The sequence below is a fragment of the Martes martes genome (assembly GCF_963455335.1).
Source record: "Martes martes genome assembly, chromosome: 4".
Taxonomy (NCBI): Eukaryota; Metazoa; Chordata; class Mammalia; order Carnivora; family Mustelidae; genus Martes; species Martes martes.
Genome location: NC_137891.1, coordinates 129,061,400 through 129,084,839, shown reverse-complemented (window position 1 = coordinate 129,084,839; position 23,440 = coordinate 129,061,400). Strand labels below are relative to the sequence as shown.

Here is a 23,440-nt window from a genome sequence, read left to right as displayed (position 1 = left end):
TGTCCACAATAGCCAAACTATGAAAAGAGCCCGGATATCCACCGACAAATGAATGGAGAAAGAAGATGCAGTGTATATACACAATGAAATATTACTCAGCCATCAGAAACAATTAAATCTTGTCATTTGCAACTGTGTAGATGGAATTAGAGGGTATTACCCTGAATGAAATAAGTCAGTCAGAGAAGGACAAATATCATATAATTTCATTCGTGTGGAATTCATGAAACAAAACAGATGAACCTAGGGGAAGGGAAGGAAAAGTAAAATAAGATGAAAAAGGAGAGTGAAGCAAACCATAAGAGACTCTTAACTACAGGGGACAAACTGGGGGTTACTAGAGTGGAGCGGATTGGGGGAAGGGATAATTGGGTGGTCGTTAAGGAGGACACTTGATGTAATGAGCACTGGGTGTTACATGCAGCTGATGAATCATGAAACTCTACCTCTGAAGCTAATAATACACTGTATATTAATTAATTGACTTTAAATAAATGAAAAAAAATTAAGTTAAAAAAAGTTAACTGTTTTCCTCTTGTTTCTAGTTATTTAAATAGTGACCACTTATAGTTTCCATTAAGCAAAATTAAACTTCTACTTTTGCCATATGAGAATGGAGAAATTGCTCTATTTATAAATATACAAAGCACTTTTTTAGTTTAATGCATATTTAAAACCCACATTTTGGAATGATATGCAGAATACTCTAAATGTACAATGATAGCTGTTTAAATTCCTAACTTTAATAAGTAGTTGAATGCTAAAAATTAGTTGAAAGACAGGAAAAACTAAAGTCATAATTGTAAAGCAGTGGATGCCCTTTATTAGGTGCACTTTATCTGGAAAATGGAAAAGGTACCATCTGTCCTCACCTACATACCTAAAATATCTTTTATGAGTATACAAATGAGATGAAGCACGAAAACTCTTGGTAAACTGCAAGTGTTAAATGTAAAATGTTATGTTTGAATAGTGTTATAATTTATTATTTTTAACCAACTTTATTTTATTTTTTAACAGATTGCTTTGAGGAACTGTAGCACACCTTTATTAAGAGCTTACTGTGGTTCCTTGGAAGATAAGAGGTCTTTGTCACTCAACTGTTAATTAAATACCCATGCTAATTATTCCTTTCTTCCTGATCATGAATGATTTTAAGGACTCTAACTGTAATCAATAGAACAATTACTTGAATTCTGGTTAACAATCTTTATTCATCAAAGTCCTAATTATACATTACATCTTATAAGTACCCATAAATAGGGTAACAGCACATTGAGTTTTTGTGTTAATAGGCAATTAGAATAATATTAAAAATTGAAATCATACACAATTTTGATATTTCTTCTTTTAGCCATTCCCCATGGAAAGACTTGCAAATATGAAAGTATGTATTTCTCTTGTAAATCATAAAGGGCTTGATGTAACCAAAAAATAGTAGGTATAAATATTGAATAAGAGATCTAAATACAGTTTAATTTTAATATTGTTTTTAGCAGTGACATCTAGCTTCTGGACCAAAAAGACTTGTGATACTTAAGAACTGTTATTTTACCGATTCAGGATTCACATCTTTTGTGAGCCACAAACTGAGGTTAATAATAAAACAGAATTACAAATAACATACAGAACAGGATAAAACAGAAGGTTAGGAAAATAGGTGTTACCAGAGTTTTGGTTTGCATGATCCCTGTACTTAATTACTGATTATTGTGAGGTTTCTGTTATACTGTCTTACAATATGTGTTTAGTTTGTCTGGCCCCACCTGAAGGCAAGAACCAAACACTTAATCCTTTGGATCTGTACACCTAACACAGTGATGATCATATATGCTATAAGTAAATGCTGACTGAGTTAATGAACACAAAGCCAGAATTTTTATAACAGTTCTTCAGGGATATATTTTATACTCATAGGGACAGTCAGGGGTATAATTTGGGAGATTTTTTAAAAAAATATTTTATTTATTTGTCAGAGAAAGAGAAAGGGAGAGAGCAACAGCAAGGGGAGCAGCAGGCGGAGGGAGAAGCAGGCTCCCTGCTGAGCAAGGAGCCTAATGCTAGACTTGATCCCAGGACTCTGGGATCATGACCCGAGCCAAAGGCAGATGCTTAACTGACTGGGCCACCCAAGTGTCCTTGGGAGAGCTTTTTATTAGCCGTTACAGAATTGTTCCTGGTGACTTCATGTTACTTTAAGAGACCAGTCCTGATTGACAGAATATTTTAAAATTTTTATAGTCACGGTTCTAATTTATGTAATGTAATATACATATATTGCTAAATTATTTAAATAATTTTCAATAGATTTCAAGAAAAAGTTGTTATATTTAAAATTGTTTATTCCAAGAAAATATGTCATTAACTGTGACTCAAATTACAAATTAAAATAATCATTTGCCTTATTGCCTATAATGTTCTTTTTTAGGTTTGGAATCATACTTGAAAAAATTAAAACCATAATTAATGATGATGCAAGATACATGAAAGGATGCCTGAACATGAGGACTCAGAAGTGCTATGCAGTGAGATCCAACATAAATGAATTTCTTGACATAGCTAGAAGAACATATACAGAGATTGTAGATGACATAGCAGGTAATTTAATTACTTCACTGTATTTTTCTGTTTTTTCTTAAATTAAACCTTTTTAGAACATGTGCTTTTCTGCTGGTGATAACTAGCCACGCATATTTTTAAAATTTTATTACCAAAAGAGATAAGGTTAACACTGTCATTTAAAATATATTAAAATAGGATTTTGAAAATAAGTATCTCTAAGTGTTAGAATGTGTCTCTTTTTTTCTCCAAACTTAAATATAGAGTTTCTTCAAACTTAGAGTTACCTGAAGACCAGGACGTGTTTGTCTACCTTCATATAACATTGTATATAAATTATATGAAAAATGCAGGCTGTCAGTACTAAGTGATTTGAGAGGAAGAGATATATTTGTCTAGAAGAGGTGGCATTTGAGCAACTACCACTGTATTTAATTTCTAGTTAAGTACTACTTCATTTTAACAAATTTATGGAATTTCTTGTAAATATAGACACTGTTTTGGGTACTAGGACTATATTGTGAACAGGATAAAGTCCCTGTCATCATGGAGTTTATGTTATAGTAGGGAAGACAGACAAGAAAGAAATGCATGTGTGTGGAATGTGTTATGTGTGAGTGTGTGTGTGTGTGTGTGTGTGTTCGTATGTATAGATAGATGCGTATATCAGTCACATAGATCGTATAATATCAATGGGTATAAGATACATGATGAAAAATATAGCAGGTTATAGGGGTCAGAGAGTGATTGGGTGTGGAAGCATAGAGGATGGGAATGTTTTTAGTAGACAGAATAGCCTAGAAAGGAATCCCATATACTGGCAATGGTACAAACCAAAGCACAAAGGCTAATGAAACCTCAACGGATGAGGAAGAAAATTGGTTAGGATGGAATGGGGCATTCCCTGACAGAACTTGCAAGAGATAAGATTGGAAATGTAGGCTGGGGACCAGAATTTGTCTTTGAAGACTGGGCGTTTGGGTTTTTTTTTTTCCTTAGAGAATGCAGAAGCACTGAGATGTTTTTGCTCTGTAGAGTGAAATTGATCAAGATTGGTTGAATGAATTTGAGTAGAGCAATGGAGACAGGGAAACCATTTTAAACTATTACAAGCTAAAACATTTGAGTGATAGCAGTGTATATGAGAGAAATGCAAATGTTGAAGGAAGAAATGATGAGTTAATAATTGAGTAGTTATGGCCATAGTAAAGGGAAATGTAGCTATTGGTGCTAATTGAAATTTCTAGCCTGAAAGTGGTGGTATCACTGAGAGAAGCAGGAAAATTGTTGGAAGAACTATTTTGAGGAATAAAAATGTTAATTTTCACAAGTAATTGTTCCAAGCATTAATGATCATCAAGTTAAAATTAAAATTTACAGGGCACCTGGGTGGCTCAGTGGGTTAAATCCTCTGCCTCAGGCTCAGGTCATGATCCCAGGGTCCTGGGATCGAGCCCCGTATCGGGCTCTCTCCTCGGCGGGGAGCCTGCTTCCTCCTCTCTCTCTACCTGCTTCTCTGCCTACTTGTGATCTCGTCTCTCAAATAAATAAATAAAATCTTTAAAATAAATAAATAAATAAAAATTTAGAACTCTGTGGTAAGTTTGAAGTTGATAGGAAAAATTGGATTTTTTAAGTATTTGTTGTATCACCATTTCCTTTTTGGAATATTTTGTTTTGCAAAATATGTTTTGTAGAGAGAATTTCTTACTCTGAACTAATGATTATAATAATTTACATGACTATTTATATTTTAAAAAGTTGAATGAAAACATATTCTAATAGAGTATGAAATAGTTTAATTTTTAAGTGTTTTTTTTTTTTACTTTCAAACTACCTATAAAATGACGATCTTTGTACTACCAATTTTTTTCTTAAAAGAATACTTGACCACCATATGTGTTAGACATTAAAAATCTTTACAGTGGATAAAGAAGATATGGCCTATGTATACGATGGAGTATTATGCCTCCATCAGAAAGGATGAATACCCAACTTTTGTATCAACATGGACGGAACTGGAAGAGATTATGCTGAGTGAAATAAGTCAAGCAGAGAGAGTCAATTATAAGGTTTCACTTACTTGTGGAGCATAATGAGTAACACAGAGGACTTTGAGAGAAGGAGAGGAGAAGGGAGTTGGAGGAAATTGGAGGGGGAGATGAACCATGAGAGACTGTGAACTCTTGAGAAACAAACTGAGGGTTTTGGAAGGGAGGGGGGTGGGTGGTTAGATGAGCCTGGTGGTGGATATTAAGGAGGGCACGTATTGCATGGAGCAGTGGGTGTGGTGCATAAACAATGAATATTGGAATGCTGAAAAAAAGAAAATAAAGTTAAAAAATGTGTAAATAAAGAAAAAAATCTTTACAGTTTAAAAGAGTAGCAAGACCTTCCTATTTACATAGAAAAAAACAAAAAAAGTGACTTTTTAAAAACAGTAATGTTCTCATTAAAATTCTTTCTGTTTTTCTTGTTTCTGGTACTAGGAATGATATCGCAGCTTGCAGAAAAATATAGTCTTCCTTTAAGGACAAGTTTTAGCTCTGCTCGAGGATTTTTCATTCAGATGACTACCGACTATACAGCTCTACCCAATAATCGACTTCCTTCAGAATTTATTAAGGTTCATTTTAGAGTTTTGGTTTGGAAATTATTATTTCTGAAATGCATTTTACATTTTTCAGACATTCCTTGAATTTTACATGCCAAATTTTTCAAATGTTCTGTATATTGCTTTCCTACTCCTGTCAATCTAACAGTTATGCTAATTTAAGAGTGAGTTAGAAACTTCTAATTTTCTTATTTTTGGGGGGAAACACCAAACAGTACATCCCACAGTTCTTGAAGCTTGGTATGTATAAAAAAAAGGAAATTAAAAAAGTCCAAAAGATATTTTGATCAAAGGAATTTGGAAAATATTGTACCATCTCCTGTCTTAGGTATTTCTCAATGCACATTTGCCTATTAAAGGTTTAAAAATCCTGAAATAAAGAAATCTGCTAACTTTTTAAAATCCAATATTGCCATACCTTTGAACCAGGGAAATATCTTTTCTTAAATACATACCCACATCTTCATGATATACCAGTTTGGGAAAAGTCTAACCCACTCTAATTTGTTTTCTCTGCTCTCAGGGGGTAACTTCTGACAAAAACAAACCATTTAACTTTTAGGGCTTTTAAATACACACTGTATTAACAGGTAATGGAGGATGGAAAAAGCAAAGAATCGGTTGAGATATGGTAATGGAATTAGAAATTGAGTGAGATTCAGATATGGGGCAAGGGCTAAGATGGGTCAGAGATGGAGTGAAAATTACTGATATCTGTCATGTGTATTACTGGGTAATAAGATGTACTGTCTGACATTTCTGCAGAGCTATTTTAAGACCTGTTCAAATAGTTGTGCCAAAATACTGTAGGTTAACTTTGAGTGCTTTAACTTTAGAAGTGTTCTTTTCTTTTTTGCAGACATTATTTGAGACTTTATTTGTGATGCTTTATCTCCAAAATTAATTAACCTAAATATCTATACTGTTTAAAATCTGTATGTTTTATTTTATAGGAGTGTACACACATCTTGATAGTTTTAAATTTTGTTTATTAATTTCCTAGCAGATATCTAAAGTGAAAAGTTCTTATACCTTTACATCAGCAGACTTAATTAAAATGAATGAAAGATGTCAAGAATCTTTGAGAGAAATCTATCATATGACTTATATGTAAGCCCATTTGAAATTTTTGGATATTAAATTGGTTCAACTTGAAGCATTATAATAAATTTTCATTAATTGACTTTTTGTTTGATAGTAGAAAATTGTAAAATTACGATTGTTAGCAAAGAAAGAACATTTTCTGGAAGAACAGTTAAAACTTTTAAAGTCTGTCATTGCGATTGGGATTGCTCAGCCTTACAGAAGATTCAGGGCAAATCTATTGCAAAAACAAAAACAAAAAAATCATTATACTTAATACTTCTGTAGTATGCATTCCACCATGATGTAGAATTTGGCACATGATGGGCTTATCTTGGCCTTCATTCAGTTATTCATTTCTTATGGTATGCAAGCCTTGAACTTCATTTATATATGTATATGTATATGTATATGTATATGTATATGTATATGTATATGTATATATGTATACATATATAAAATTACAATAGTGCCAGTCTTTTGCTGATCATGAAACAGTAGCAGTATAGCTGGAAATAAGAATAGATCACTCATGGGTGGGGTGAGGGAGGGCCTAGCAAAATAAAAAATGATCATTCATAATCAATGAGCTGAGATGATAAAGACAAATGTTGGACTTTCAAAACAATTTCAGGCCATAGACCACAGAGATTATGCTTGGGGAACATATTTCTCCTTGTAAGGGAAAAACCAAGACCTTAAGCTAGTATCAAGAGTCAGATGCTTAACCAGCTGAGCCACCCAGGCACCCCTTAAAACTTGTTTTTTGTTTTTTGTTTTTTTTTTAAAGTAATCTTTACACTCTTTCTCTTGAACTCATAACCGGACCAAAAGTCACATATTCTACTAACAGAGCCAGCCAGGTGCTCCAAGGAAAACGTTTTATATTATGTCACAGTGTAACACCTCTGCTACATAAAAGCTTAAATAATTACATTGTTAGGGTGTGTGTGTGTGTGTGTGTGTGTGTGTGTGTGTGTGTTGTGAAAGAGAGAGAATATAGTAACTTTTATGTTGAATTTAACATTTACAAAAAACACAAAGTAATTAGCAGGTGGGGTCTGTTCAAGTATATTGAGGTCTTGTTTGACCTATAAAATAATTTTATTAATGAAAATTAATTTTATTAGTATTTAATAATAGCAGTCATTTCTAAAACATGATGTTAACATACCAGAAGATGCATTCTTGCTACAAATTCCTTGAACTCAAGGAACTTCAATTTCCTAATCTCTAAAATGAGGCAAAAGAACAATAGATTTACCTGTGGAATACAACTGAACTGTGAATGGTATTTTACCTTAGGCAATACATTTGATATTGTTTTACAATTATATTGTATGTCCCTCTTTAAAATCAATACCTGACTTCCAAATGTATACTTTCAGGATAGTGTGCAAACTGCTTAGTGAGATTTATGAACATATTCATTGCTTATATAAACTATCTGATACTGTGTCAATGCTGGATATGCTACTGTCATTTGCTCATGCCTGCACTCTTTCTGACTATGGTAAGTTACTTTCTTTGGAATAAATATGTTGTGTACTGAAATTTGTATTTCATCCAAGCAATTTTATATAACAATTATGGATGCTTTACATTTTTTTACCTGAAATATAGTCTCTTGCCTATGGTCTTAGACTAAGACTTAAAGTAGAGGAAGTAAAATTACTCTTAAAATTTATTTATTTATTTATTTATTTTTAAAGATTTTATTTATTTATTTGACAGACAGAGATCACAAGTAGGCAGAGAGGCAGGCAGAGAGAGAGGAGGAAATAGGCTCCCTGTCAAGCAGAGAGCCCGATGCGGGACTCGATCCCAGGACCCTGGGATCATGACCTGAGCCAAAAGCAGAGGCTTTAACCCACTGAGCCACCCAGGTTCCCTAAAATTTATTTTAAAAGTAAGAAAATTGTTTACTGAGAAATTGACAAGTGAGAAAGAAAATACTGCAAGAAACTTTAAAGTTTCCCCAAATAGGAAAGACTGAAAAGCTTCCTCCTTGGTGGAAATAACAATGATCCAAACTGATAAAGTTCAAATCTGAAGACTCTCCTGAGAAGTAGTGTGACAGAAGCAGATGAGAGAAATGAATCTCCAAGTGAACATTTTCTAAACTAGCTCTTTAGATGTGAGCATCTTAAGATCAGGGATTATATCATATATTTTTAATAGTTTTCTTAGCTATTAAGATATTTGGTGTTGCAAAAAAAAAAAAAGATATTTGGTGTTGCTCCATTTTAATTTGAGAGGGATCATCCTGAAACTCCAAACTTATAAATAATAACTTCTGGTGTTAAAAATACTTTTAAAGTAGTTTAGAAATTATTTTCTAACCAACCTCTCTCTCTTATAATGAATGCTTTTGAGTTTATCCATGTGTTTCCTCTAGAAGCATATAGGATTTTTTTTTTTTTAGAAGCATATAGGATTTTAGTGTTTCCTTGTCCCCATGTCCTGTCCCTTTACCGTGGAAGGTATTCATAGAAACCTGATCTTTATTTATTTCTATAAATTAATCATGTATTTTGTGTCTGTTTTGCCTATCATCTGGGTATTCTTTTTAGACAAAATTTCTGTAAGTTTCTGGACATAAAATTATATTTACATTTGGTTCTACTTTATATCCATACATTACTTGAAAAGCTAAGTATGCCAAATTTGAAAAAAAGCCTAAGATGGGAATTAAGTAAATGTGTAATTTTGTAGTACTGGTAATTAATTGTTATTTTAAAAGTCCTGATAATTCAGGATGCCTGGGTGGTTCAGTTGTTAAGCGTCTGACTCTTGATTTCAACTCAGACCATGATCCCGTGGTCATAAGACTGAGTCCCATGTTGGTCTCCACAGTCAGTGGGGAGTCTGCTTGAGATTCTCCTTCTGCACCCCCCCCCCAACCTCACACTCTCTCTCTTTCTCTCAAAAAAAAAAAAAAAAAAAAAAGTATTATCAAGGTGCCTGGGTGGCTCAGTCAGTTAAACGGCTGCCTTCAGCTCAGGTCATTCATCCCAGAGTCCTGGGATCAAGCCCCACATCAGGCTCCCTTCTTGGAAGGAAGCCTGCTTCTCCCTCTTCTGCTCCCCCTGCTTATGCCCACTCTTTCTTTCTCTCTCTCTCTCTCTATGTCAAATAAATAAAACCTTTTTAAAAAGGTATTATCAATGGCTAGTTGACTCTTTTTAATCTATATAAATGTGGAAATGTTACACAGACTATTTTGGAGCTCAGGACAATGACAAAGAACTAAATCCTAGGGTTCCCTGGAAGTGAATAAAAGTTGTGATGGTGATTAGAATGCGTCAGTTACAATCTAGAGGAATTTTGGTAGAGATTTAAGATAAAATAGTACCTTAATGCTTTGTCCCAAATTGACCCTAGTAAAATCACACATACACACCACACAGACCATTAAACATAAATATATTAATCTTATGAAACCGTTCTTTTTTTTAGTTCGGCCAGAATTTACTGATACTTTAGCAATCAAACAAGGATGGCATCCCATTCTTGAAAAAATATCTGTGGAAAAACCTATCGCCAACAATACTTATATTACAGAAGGAAGTAATTTTTTGATCATAACTGGACCTAATATGAGTGGGAAATCCACATATTTAAAACAGATTGCCCTTTGTCAGATTATGGCCCAGATTGGTAAGTTATGGCTTTACTTCATACTTAGCAATTCTGTTTCCCATTTAAAATGCTTTGTGCCTAATATTTTAGATCCAGGTACCTTAATTAGTTTGGAGTAGGTTTCCTTACCTAAAAATATAATAGGGTCTATTATGTAGATCATAACTTTTACTATTTGGTAGATTAAGCTCCATCCAATTTGGATTGCATTGTACTAAAAATTTTATGTATGATGTAACAGAAGTAAAAACTACCTTACTATAACTGTTAATGTTGTATCAATTATTACTAAACTGAATCATATGTTTATTTCTGATTCAAAACCAAACTTTGTTGTGAGAAAAAGTAAAATAAGTAGAAAAAGCTGCTGCCTTTAATAACTCATTTAAGATTTTTCCAAATTATAACATTGGGGAAAGAAACATCTTTTACTTAACTTAAGGGCTACCAGTAACTCAGGCACAGCACTTGATACACATTATGTGTGCATACGTACACATTGAAATAGCTGTCATTGGCGCCACAATGTCATGTATTTCTTGGTGTAGGGGTGTAACTTAGCTCTGAAAACAAGGTTTCCTTGAGAACTCTATGAATCAGAAATGAGATGATTTGTTCTAATGTAGTGGTTCTCAACCAGGGATGATTTTGGTTCCTCCGCCACTGCACTCCTGGCCCCCAAACTTGGCAATGTCTGGAGACATTTTTAGTTCTTAATGCCGAGGGAAGTATAGAGTCCAGAGATGTTGCTGAACATCCTACAATGCACAAGACATTACTCCTCCCTCTGACATATGTAAGAAAGATTATCTAGCCCAAGTTGTTAGTAGTGTGGTGGTTGAGAAATCCTGGCCTAATGTAATAAACTGTAAGTGGAATACAACAATAATAATATTGGTGATACAGTGCAGATTTACCCTTACTACTGGGAAAGAAAATCAGAGGTGAACGGGTGAAGAGTAACTATTTTATTGGGTTTATAGTTGTACTGGAATGAAAAGGACATCTAATTTCCCTCCTCTTATAAAGAAACTGATTCATATGTGATAATAACCTTATTTCTATTTTAATTTGTGAGTAGCTCTGTCCTTTTAAAAAAAACAAGCTATGCAATTGTTGGACATCTGTAATTGTTAGAGCACTCATTATACTGACGTGAAATCTGACTTTCTATAACTTCTGCTCAGTAGTCCTAATTTTTATCTTCTATGCATCACAGAATAACCTAATCTCTTTTGATAATAGCCCCTCAAATATTCGAAGAAAATTATTCTACTTCCCTTGTCACTCATTTTAAACTTTTAGAATACCTAAAAGTATATACAGTATCTCATATAATGTGGTCATAAAGGAAACAGTAGAATTTGAAAGGCATGGAAATTAAGACCATAGGCTTTGGAGCTAGACCTCGTTTGTCTAGTTACTAGCTCTGTGATCTAAGGCAAATAACTTAACTTCCTTGGTGTTCTTATCTGTAAATGAAAATTATAATAGTACCCAATTCTAAGAATTGTTGTAAAGACAATGAGATAAGGTGCCCTTTGGCTCAGGTCATGATCCCAGGGTCCTGGGATCAAGCCCCCCATGGAGCCGCATCTGGCTCTCTGCTCAGCGGGAAGCCTGCTTCTCCCTCTCCCATTCCCCTGCCTGTGTTCTCTCTCCCTGTGTATCTCTCTCTGTCAACTAAATAAATAAATAAATGAAATCTTTTAAAAGAATGATTAAGTGAGATAATTATATAAAATACTATGAATGTAGGGAAGGGTATAGGAAAGAAGGAGATTTTCCAGGCAGAGGTAAGAACATATTCTTCTTTTTTTAATAATTTTATGAATTTTTTAATAAACATATAATGTATTATTAGCCCCAGGGGTACAGGTCTGTGAATTGCCATGTTTACACACTTCACAGCACTCACCATAGCACATACCCTCCCCAATGTCCATAACCCCAGCACCCTCTCCCTACCCTCCCTCGCCCCCCCCTCAGTTTGTTTTGTGACATTAAGAGTCTGTAAGAACATATTCTAAAGCAAAAACAAACAAAGACAAACCAAAAAAAACCCAGTGTGATGTGCCCACAGAAGTACACGAAGTCCAGATTCCTTTGTAGAGCAAACAGTGTCTGAAGCCAGAGACATGGGCAAAAGCCAGATCATGAAGGCCTTAGGTACTTCACTGAAGAGATATAAACTTTATCCAAAAATCTGTAGGGAACTGTTGAAATTTAAGTAAGAGAATCCCATGATTGTATTTGCCTTTCACATAGATCATTCTGGCTGATATATTGTTAGAGGAGAGCCAGACCAGAAGCAAAATATCAGTGTGTGTGTGGCGGGGGTGGGGGCGTGCTTCTGTAATAATTTTTAGATTTAAAAATGTCAGAGGGCCTTTTTGGTGGCGGTAAATACAAATGAACTAAAGAAAAAGTACGAACATCTACCATATATGCTATATCCTCTCCTTGGTACTTTCACATTTATTTTCCCATTTAATCCTTCCAGAAATCCTGTGAGAAAGTTGAATTTAAGAGATCTGCTTGTCAGGTGCCTGGGTGGCTCAGTGGTAAGCCTTTGCCTTCCACTCAGGTCGTGATCTCAGAGTCCTGGGATCGAGTCCCATGTCAAGCTCTCTGCTCGACAGGGAGCCTGCGTCCTCCTCTCTCTCTGCCTGCCTCTCTGCCTACTTGTGATCTCCCTCTGTTTGTCAAATAAATAAATAAAATCTTAAAAAAAAAAGAATTAAAAAAAAAGATCTGCTTGTGAGGTTACTATTGCTATTATTGTTACTTTTATTTTTATTAACATTATCCTGACTTTTGCTTTCTTTTCCTGCTGTTTCCTTAGATGTTAATGCTACTCTTCATCCTTATCTTGGTTTTAAATCCTGGAATAATCAGGGGTTTGTTTCCTTTATTCTCATTATTTCACCATTTTGTTCTATATGATTGATAATTTTCCCATTCAACTATTTGTGTATTTTTATCCTTATGACTTTAGAATGCCTTTTATGTCCCATTCTGTATAGAGATAGTTGTATTAATCAGATTGACTTGCTTTCAAAAGGTAAATATTTTAGATTATTTAGTATGATAACTTCTCAAGTAGAAAAATCCTCAGAGATGAAAACTCACCTTTTTAAAAAAATTCAATGTTTTGCTTTCATTCTAATTCTGAGTGTTTTGACACATTTCTTTTTTTTTATAATTTAAAAAAATTTTTTATAAACATATAATGTATTATTAGCCCCAGGGGTACAGGTCTGTGAATCGCCATGTTTACACACTTCACAGCACTCACCATAGCACATTTTCTACACATTTCTAATAGATATTTCCTAATACATCATTCTGTAACAGTTTTATCAACTTGAACTTCATAAGCATTTCCTTCGAATTTTCCTATTTTGAGTTTTTTATCTAACCATATTATTTAACATTTTTGTGAAGTTTATAGTAAATCTTTTTAATGTACTTGGATTTATACTGTCTTACTTGAACTTCCAGATAACTTTGTACAATAATAAAGTCAAGTATTTCCATTTATATGTGAGAAAGATGAGACTGGGAGAATCTAATTACTGCCCAAGGATATATGATAAGTGACAGAGCTGGCGCCATGTTGTCTGACTGTATATCCAGTGATCTTTCCACTATGTAATCCTTAGCAAGGCTAATAAATAATCTAAGTCGGTGAAAAGTACAAAATATTAGTACTTATATTTTATAAAAGCATTTCAGTTTACATTGACCTTATATTTTACAGGATCATATGTTCCAGCAGAATATTCTTCCTTTAGAATTGCTGAACAGATTTTTACAAGAATCAGTACTGATGATGAAATTGAAACAAATTCATCAACATTCATGAAGGAAATGAAAGAGGTACCCAAACTAAACTTTTCCTTATGTAAAATACACGTTAAATTCCTCCACTAATGGTCAATTATTATGTAAGAAAGTATCCTTATATTAAAACATGCAGATGTGCTTATGTTCCTCTACAAGAGCCAGAGGGCAGTCAAAGACAGCTTCTAATTTCTTTCTTATGTGGAAATGGGAGAGATGGTTTTATTGAAAAATACAGTTTTAAGGAAAAAGCTAGTATTATTGAACAAAAAAACATGCTTTCATGTTTTTGTATGGGATATATAAAAGACTTTCAGAAAACAATGACCTGTTCAGGACCATTGCATTGTATCTATTGTTCCTGTTAGGTTTGATTTTAAAATAATAGATCACTGTGTTAGAATGCTTTTAAAAATCATCCTCTTGTGTGCCCCTTTAGAATCTTCACTTTGTATAACAAAGTATGTGTCATCACCTTTTTCTGATCTGGGCAAATATCAAATAGACTTGAAGGACTAAATGTATTGAATATAGCTCTTGGGCTGTCTTCAGTGGGTAGGAATTAATGGATCACTGTAGAGTTGGATAACTTTTTGTAAAAGGGCGAGAATAGTTATTATTTGTGCCACCATATGTGACTTTTACATAATTATTTAGTATGTATTGCAGATTTTGGCTCTCTGAGGTGTACTGGGGTAGCTGTGGGAGAATATAGCAATGTACTAGGTGCTCAAGGTATATTTTTAAATGGTCCCAGCTCTCAAGAAGCTTAGCCATATAGAAAGGTAAAAAGCCATGAAATTTACTATTGTGTCAGTACATAACAGGTGTAATTATAATTTTTGAGAAAGAAGTTAATACTCTTCAGTGGAGAAGGAACATTTCTGTCAATTAAAGTCTTGGTCTTTGTTGAGTATGGATTTATATTTACTTGTTTAAATAGGAATCAATGGACTTGGATACTTTTTTCTCAATTTTTCTTTCTTTACTGGCTATCGAGATGTTAAAATAAACCTGAGAAATAGTTTTGAGTATAATATGACGATTAGTCATTTGTGGAGAAGAAAATGACAATCTTTGTGCATTATTTAAACATTTAATTCATTGCTTAGTTTTATTTCACTGTTTCTAAAACATTAATATTTTAGATAATGGTTATTTACTCTTTGTTGTCTCATACACATATGCATGTGTCTGTTACATACATATCAGCTGTTCTATTGAAATTATTAGTCATGAGATTTTTTAAAAGAAAAGCAATGTGCTAGTTTCTACTTAGCTGGATAGCTTTATAAAAATAAGTTTCAGATGAAGTAATTAAGAGACTGGATTTTTCCTCATTTTTTAAGTTGGTAGTGACAGCTGTTTGGTTATAATGAATAATATTAAAATTATATTTTTCAGATAGCTTACATTCTGCATAATGCTAATAACAAATCACTCATATTAATTGATGAACTTGGCAGAGGTACTAATACAGAAGAAGGTATTGGCATTTGTTATGCTGTCTGTGAATATCTGCTGAGCTTAAAGGTATTCTTCTCTGTTTCTTTTAAGTGTATTAATTTTGAGCCCTTTTTTAAAAAAGATTTATTTATTTGAGAGAGAGAGCTCACACATCCCTGAGCAGGAGGAAGGGCAGAGGGAAAGGGAAGGGGAGAGAGAAATTTCCTGCAGACTCCCCACTGAGCACAGAACTTAAATATGGGGCTTGATTTCACAACTATGAGATCATGACCTAAGTGGAAACCAAGAGCCTAGTGCTCAACTAACTGAGCTACCCAGGCACCCCCTTCACGTATCCTTTATATATGTATCATGATTGGATTTTATTGGCACATACAAATAGTTCTTTAAACAATTTTAGGTAATAAAAGTATACCATAGTATTTATATTTTTGTTAGTTGCAGGAACAGCTAGTATGATAGCCATGTAGACAGCTAAAGGAGGAAATCAAGAAATACAAATAATATCAAGACTAGTCACTTGGCTTTAATTTAATCAAATTAAAAGGCAAAACATGAAAGCATTTCAATAATTGTCTCCATGGATAATAACATTGGCTATGATGTTACAACATGAAGTGAAAAACTAGGCATCTGAGGTCACTTTGTGGAAAATTATTTTACTTACCCACCTAAGAGTCATTCCTTTAAAGAAAACAGGTTTTCACAAGTCAAGTAAAAGAGACTATAATTTTTGCTGTTTTATTAAGCTGATTTGTAAAATATCTTTTTAGATAATCTCTCAGAATATATGCAGGTGTGAAAAAACTTAAAATTTTTTTCCATATTTAAAGTACTTTGAAATAGGGTTCTGGGATCGAGCCCCACATTGGGCTGTCTGCTCAGCAGGGAGCCTGCTTCCGCCTCTCTCTCTGCCTGCCTCTCTCCCTACTTGTGATCTCTGTCTGTCAAATAAATAAATAAAATCTTTAAAAAAAAAAGTACCTTGAAATATCCCTAAGATGATCTTCTTTACCTTAAGTGACAGTCCATAATGATTTATTATAAAGAATGAGAAAAATCTTATTTTTGTGATAGATATGTGATAAATCAAAAGTAATATTGAGAGATAACATTAGTCTTTGTAATAGTGAATCTATGTCAGTTGATCTGTGTCAGTTGATCAGAATTTCTCATAAAAATAAGATATATATATTAAGTGTTAGGATTAAAATCTAATTTGTGTCTGTGATGGTTAATTTTGTATATCAGCCTGACTGTACTACAGAGTACTGGATATTTTGTCAAGTAAGATTTTGGGTGTATCTATCAGGGTTTCTGAATGAGATTTGTATTTGAACTGGTAGACCCTTCCTAGAGTGAGTGGGTCCCATCCAGTCAGTTTCTTTGTATGTTTTTTGTTTGCTTTTTTTCATGGGCTTGGTAAATATCAGTTCTTTTTATTTCCTCTGTTCCATTCCAGCTCTAACATAAGGAGGGTTAAGAGTAGTTAATCCTATAAATCATCATTTAAATTAGAGTGCAAAGGAGACACTGCAAAAGAAAATGTCCCAGGAGCAGAAACACAACATATGAGAACTGGGGTCTACACTTGGACGAGAGAAGTCTATATTACAGGGGCAAAAGCTTAGTGCTCTGTTTTTGCATAAGAGTTTAGTTTAAAAGGGGGTGGTGGGTGTTGAGTTGGCAAAGGGATGGATAGAGTGAGCTAGAATGTCTGTTATTGCACAGAACCACCCCTTCCCTTTGAAGTCTCCTTGGCACTATTCTCTGACAGCAGAGAAGCCAGAAACACATATGGTGAATGGCCTTCCTTGGAGAGATGTGGGCTAGAACCTGCCAGGGAGGTTTGGAAGGTAGAGAAGGGGCTGTAATTCACTGTGTGCAGCCTAGAGCATACACAGACCTGGGGTCCAGGACAGCCTCAGAGGGGTTCCTGAGAGCTTCTGGCTATGCTGCTGCCCCCTAAAAGAGATGTCAGGGGCTTTCCAGCTGTTCCAGACAATTGCAGTGGCCCAGTGAGCTCTTGAGAATTGCAGATTTTGGCTCTCCAAGGTGTACTGGGGTAGCTGCAACCCTGACCCTTGCTCTGCCAGCTCTCCCTCCTCCTTTACAAAACCCTCCATACCCAGACACATGCCAGGGCTCCTGTTTTGCTGGCTACAAACGGACCAGCAAACCGGCTGCCTGGTACCACATCTGACCACCATACCTTCCAGGAGCTGTTCCTCTTCAGCTCTGTCCTATGGGATCTGGATCATCCAACCTTATTTTCAGCTCCAGGGATGAGGCCAGACTGACTCAAACTTTTTCTCTGTGCCTCGGTGATGGCTCAGGAGTGGATGCCTACCCAGACTGGCCAGTGAGTATAGGAGGAGGGTCCTGGCCACAGTGACAGTTTCCAAGAGCTTTCTGGGTGACATCTGGGTAAAAAGTTCCCCCTCCTCTGGACACTGTGTCATGGTGGAGGGACCAAGCTGCTGTGGCCACTTGGTTCCAGGAGGGCACGCAACCGGAGGTTCACACAAACTCAGGAACAGCAAATGAGAAGGCTATCGAGAAACAGAACTTGATCCTTAGTCAAACAGACCTTGGAACCCACCCTGCCACTGGATTTTCAATTTCCATGTTGTTAAAACCCATTCAGCCTGGGTTTTTTGATGTAGCCAAAAACATTCTTGACTTATTAAGTATTTTCATAAGACACCTTTACTTGTGGATTTCTTGGCTAAATGTATTAACATTTGTTTCTTCTCACTAAAGGTCAAATTTTCAACAGGGCTGTCCATGTAAGATTGATAGTTTTGTTCCATTTGTTCTTCTGTTGGCTGATGTAAGCCACCAGGTTCTCCATGTACTGCAAGAACAGCTTAAGAACTTTAGATACTCTTAAGAATTTTTTCCATGAACCACATGAATGTTGCAATCAGCGATAAAATTGGACAAAGCACAGGATACAGAAGCTTAATATTACTTCTTTTGCCTGGAACACAACCTTCTTTCTACCCACTGCTGATGTCTCAATTCCGTGGAGTCAGTAACTTGGCTGAACATGGTGTGCAGTGTGTGCTGATGTTTCAAAGCATGATGAGCACTTCCAGAATGGTTCTAGAACTGAAGAGTTAGGATGGGGGTGCCACAGAGTTCACAGATTACCTGGGCCACTTCTCAGCAGGAAGACTGTCCAAGTCACTAACAGCACAGTGATTCTCAGACATGTGGTAATGCAACTCTTACATGATTTTTGTAATTAAAGAGCTGTAGGCATTTGTTTCAGAATTCCTTCTAATCTGGCTGCTTCCCAGCTTCTTCAGGCAAAGGCAGGAGAGGCCAAATGCTTATGATGCTCTTCTCACAGCTTAGCACATTTTTTTTTTTTAAGCTGAGAAACCGGATGGAAGGAAACACTCTAGCCTGCAAGACCAACTAATGATTTTATTACTGCTTTTTCCTTAAGCCTTGATAATGGATCTTCATCAGTGAAGATGAATGAATGAGTAAAAGTACAATGGAAGATGCAAGCAATTGATTTGTTGCTTCTTTTGGAAATTTGGATAAGTTGATTTCCCCATGGCTTAAATGACCTCTTCTATGGAGACTCTCCCGATGGTTCAGGAAACCCCAAAGAAATTCTATTGCAGGAATTTGATTTTTACCATCATTCAAGTGTTTTGCCAGTATTTCCTCACAGGTGGTATAAAGAGCTGTTGACTCAGCAGTCAGAAGTCTTTGCAGACATTTGTTAATGGCAAAACTCTCCTAAGTCTTGTCTCTAGCTGTGTCAATAACAACATGGCACAGTTGGCAAAGCTGTGTAGCTTGAACTTGATTCATGTGACTAATCAGTATAGGAAGAGGACTTTTAATATAACAGTGTATTTCTTCATCACTTCTTCTATTACTGTAAGTACCTCAGAAGTAGCAGCAGGGAAAACAGCCAAATCCTCCAGGTTTGTAAGAGCTAGGAAAGGTCAGTGTGCCAGTGCAAGATTAGTTTGTTGCAGGTAACTCTTCAGCAGCTGACCCAATCCTGCTGTCAACAGTGTCATTACTGAACAATAGTTTGGAAGTATTTCTTGAGGGGACACAAACCCATGCCACAAGATGTTATGTAGATTGAGTCCACGTGGAGATCCAATGAAGATTCGTAGTATATCTGCTATATATTGGCAAGCTCCTCAGATGCAAGCAGATCTCTTAAAAGGGGGTTTCCTGGGGTACCTGTTTCATTGAGCATCCAACTTGATTTTGGCTCAGGTCATGATCTTAAGGTCTGCGATAGAGCCCTGCATGGGGCTCTGCACTCAGGGCAGAGTCTGCTTGGAATTCTCTCCCTCTCCCTCTGCCCCTACTCCCCCCCCCCACATACACCCCGCTGCATGCCCTCTCTCTCTTAAAGGGGGGACATTCCTTCCTGTTCAGTAAAAATATATCACCCGAAGCCTGTTGTAGACATGCTGTCAGTTTCATTAAGCTAAAAGAAATAGCAGGAGATTCAAGGCTTTCCAAAGCATCAGATGTTTCAGGAAATAACTCTACAAAAGCTGTCCACCTCAGCCATGGTGTATATTGAATTTCAAACTGCACCTTGGTCCGAGATAACAAATATGAGTGGACAGCCTCACACACGGCCCAGCAGCCTCACACTTCCCCAGTAATCCAGACTCTGGGCTGATTCTTTGTAAACCACATAGTCTGTGATTGTCTTCTAACATACTTAACCTCTCTTACAGTGCCATTGATAATCACAGTTTTCTGTGACTTCAAACCTGAGTTTACAGATCATATCATAGGACTGAGGGAGAAAGATAAGTGGTAATAGGATCCTCTGTTAGCATACTATATGTTTGGGAATTACAGCCTGGGACCTGGAAGATAAGGGAACTGGCCCCTGGACAATCTGGGGGTAGGTTCAGCACCAAGGAGAGGGAGGGCAAGGGGTATGTCTTTGGGGTCAGGGTCAAGGTGCCTTCTGTAGTTGCCCACTAGGGGGCTGGTAGGCCTACCTGCTTCTGCAGTGATGCAGTCATAGTGGAGGCCGGGGAGTGGTGGCCTAGAGCCCAAATCAGGGCCTGCCTTCCAGCTCACTGCCAGGGCCATCCTGTCAGAAGGGTGTGGCCAATGCCGCACCTCCTCCCACCCTTACTGTACTGGGCCTAAACACACCAGGTGAGTGCTCATGTGTGCATAGGCACCCTGGCTCCCATCTGCTCTATCTCCATGACTTCTAGCTCCGCCCATCCAATCAGTTTTGCATGGAGCCCAGTTGAATACCTGAATAAAACAAAAAGGCTGACCTTCCTGGGAGTGAGAGGGTTACTTCCTATCTGAGTGCCTTCAATATAGAATCATTTTTCCTGCCTTTGGAATAGAATTGAAACATCAGCTTTTTCTGGATCTTGAGCCTGCCAGCACTTGGACTGGAACTATACCATTTGCTCTCCAGTTCTTAGGTCTTAAAGACTCACACTGGAACTATAGCATCAGCTCTCCTGGGTCTCCAGCTTGTTGATTGCAGATCTGGAATTCTTAAGTCTCCATAATCATATGAACCAATTCCTAATAGATAATCTCTCTCTCTCTAGACACACACGCACACACGCGCACACACACACACACACACACACAGTATTCTATTTCTCTGGAGAAGACTGACTATTACAGATTTTGGTATTGAAAGTGGTTCTAAAGCAACAGAATTATTTTTAAATAATTTTTTAAATGTTTTAATAAACATATAATGTATTATTAGCCCCAGAGGTACAGGTCTGTGAATCACCAGGTTTACACACTTCACAGCACTCACCATAGCACATACCCTCCCCAATGTCCATAACCCTACCACCCTCTCCCTACCCGCCCCCCCGCCCCCGCCACAACCCTCAATTTCTTTTGTGAGATTAAGAGTCTCTTATGGTTTGTCTCCCTCCTGATCCTGTCTTGTTTCATTTATTCTTTTCCTACCCCCCAAACCCCCCATGTTGCATCTCCACTTCCTCATCTCAGGGAGATCATATGAGAGTTGTCTTTCTCTGATTGACTTATTTTGCTCAGCATAATACCTTCTAGTTCTATCCACGTCGTTGCAAATGACAAGATTTCATTTCTTTTGATGGCTGCATAGTATTCCATTGTATATATATATATATATATATATATATATATATATATATATATATACTTCTTCTTTATCCATTCATCTGTTGATGGACATCTAGGTTCTTTCCATAGTTTCGCTATTGTGGACATTGCTGCTATAAACATTCGGGTGCACGTGCCCCTTTGGATCACTTCATTTGTGTCTTTAGGGTAAATACCCAGTAGTGCGATTGCTGGGTCATAGGGTAGCTCTATTTTCAACTTTTTGAGGAACCTCCACACTGTTTTCCAGAGTGTTTGCACTAGCTTGCACTCCCACCAACAGTGTAGGAGGGTTCCCCTCTCTCCGCATCCTTGCCAGTATCTGTCATTTCCTAACTTATTAATTTTAGCCATTCTGACTGGTGTGAGGTGATATCTCATTGTGGTTTTGATTTGTATTTCCCTGATGCCGAGTTATGAGGAGCACTTTTTCATGTGTCTGTTGGCCATCTGGTTGTCTTCTTTGCAGAAATGTCTGTTCATGTCCTCTGCCCATTTCTTGATTGGATTATTTGTTCTTTGGTTGTAGAGTTTGATAAGTTCTTAATAGATTTTGGATACTAGCCCTTTATCTGATATGTCATTTGCAAATATCTTCTCCCATTCTGTCAGTTATCTTTTGGTTTTGTTAACTGTTTCCTTTGCTGTGCAAAAGCTTTTGATCTTGATGAAGTCCCAATAGCTCATTTTTGTCCTTGCTTCCCTTGCCTTTGGTGACATTCCTAGGAAGAAGTTGCTGCGGCTGAGGTTGAAGAGGTTGCTGCCTGTGTTTTCCTCAAGGATTTTGATAGATTCCTTGCTCACATTGAGGTCCTTCATCCATTTTGAGTCTATTTTCGTGTGTGGTGTAAGGAAATGGTTCAGTTTCATTTTTCTGCATGTGGCTGTCCATAGAGCAACAGAATTTTAACGATTAGTTTTCTGAATCAGTTCTGGGGTTTCTGGAATTGACTCTTTAATCTGATTAGATTTACTTTATTTTTATTACTTAACTCAAAGACTTGTTTTATTATAGCACATGGGTTGGGACCAATGGGAAGGGGTAGATATAGTGGGCAACTATGGCCCTAATTAGTATTGGATGCCCATCCTGATGGCCGTGAATGTGCTAAAGATGCCACCACTCTGCATTATGGTTTTCCTGATGCCACCCATCAGCTCCCAACCCCACATTCCAACCCTGAGCAAAAAAAAGAACCCAAGAGCACCCCAGCTGCCATGCCCACTGCATAGCCCATCATAAAGCCCATCTACACGTGGTTGAAGCAGCTTGGCTTGGTGTGTCTGTAGGGCCCTATAACCACTGGCATCCTATTAGTGTTCAGGTCCCTGTACCATGGTGCCCCCACCTCACCTCTAATCTGATTAAAGATACTAATGACTCTATTTCTAGTAATAGAGTATAATAGTTTTGTTTGAACCTAAATTTTTTTTTAAAGATTTTATTTATTTATTTGACAAACAGAGATCACAAGTAGGCAGAGAGGCAGGCAGGGGATGGGGGGAAGCAGGCTCCCTGCTGAGCAGAGAGCCCGATGCGGGGCAGAGAGCCCGATGCGGGGACCCTAGAATCATGACCTGAGCCGAAGGCAGAGGCTTTAACCCACTGAGCCACCCAGGCGCTCCTGTTTGATACATAAATTTTGAGGACATTAATGTTATTATGAACATAGTCCTTACTATACTAGTTTACTGAATTTCTTAATTTTTTCTGTTGCTTTATAAATTTGGTTTTATACCCCTTTTAATTTATTAAGTAGTTGAGCCTTTTCATTTTTCTGTCCTGTACCTCTTGCCACACCCCCTTAATGGTTGATGCCATTTGCCAGCCCAAATATTTTCTTTTTAATGTCTTAAGACTTTCTTTTTCCACCAATCACATCTTTAAAGGTTTTTTTTTCTGGTAATATCTTAAAACATAACCAATTATGCAAATCTCTAGTTTAGTAACTCAGGACTGGAAACCATGTGCTGGTCATGTCACTTGAACCATCTGCATCAATATCACCTAAAATACTTCTGGAAAATGGAGTTTTCTGGGACTCCATATTACAATAAGTACCAAGAATTTGCATCTTTAACAAGCTC

At 36.5% G+C, this 23,440-nt stretch overlaps 1 protein-coding gene and 1 pseudogene across 2 annotated transcripts in view; one reads left to right on the top strand and one right to left on the bottom strand.

Annotated features, from left to right (window-relative positions):
- MSH4 (mutS homolog 4) overlaps positions 1-23,440 on the top strand; it is a gene marked incomplete at both ends in the record, with an annotated part of 98,651 nt that overhangs the window by 66,984 nt on the left and 8,227 nt on the right. Inside the window, 8 exons of the mRNA XM_080801809.1 lie at positions 1,021-1,085; positions 2,429-2,598; positions 5,049-5,185; positions 6,180-6,283; positions 7,645-7,769; positions 9,716-9,916; positions 13,662-13,780; positions 15,149-15,277. Of these exons, the coding sequence (XP_080657935.1) occupies positions 1,021-1,085; positions 2,429-2,598; positions 5,049-5,185; positions 6,180-6,283; positions 7,645-7,769; positions 9,716-9,916; positions 13,662-13,780; positions 15,149-15,277 (1,050 nt within the window). The remainder of the gene's footprint in view (positions 1-1,020; positions 1,086-2,428; positions 2,599-5,048; positions 5,186-6,179; positions 6,284-7,644; positions 7,770-9,715; positions 9,917-13,661; positions 13,781-15,148; positions 15,278-23,440) is intronic.
- Positions 18,497-19,448, bottom strand: LOC308340721 (endoplasmic reticulum membrane-associated RNA degradation protein-like; annotated as a pseudogene). Its single transcript has one exon. The product of its transcript is annotated as an endoplasmic reticulum membrane-associated RNA degradation protein-like (transcript).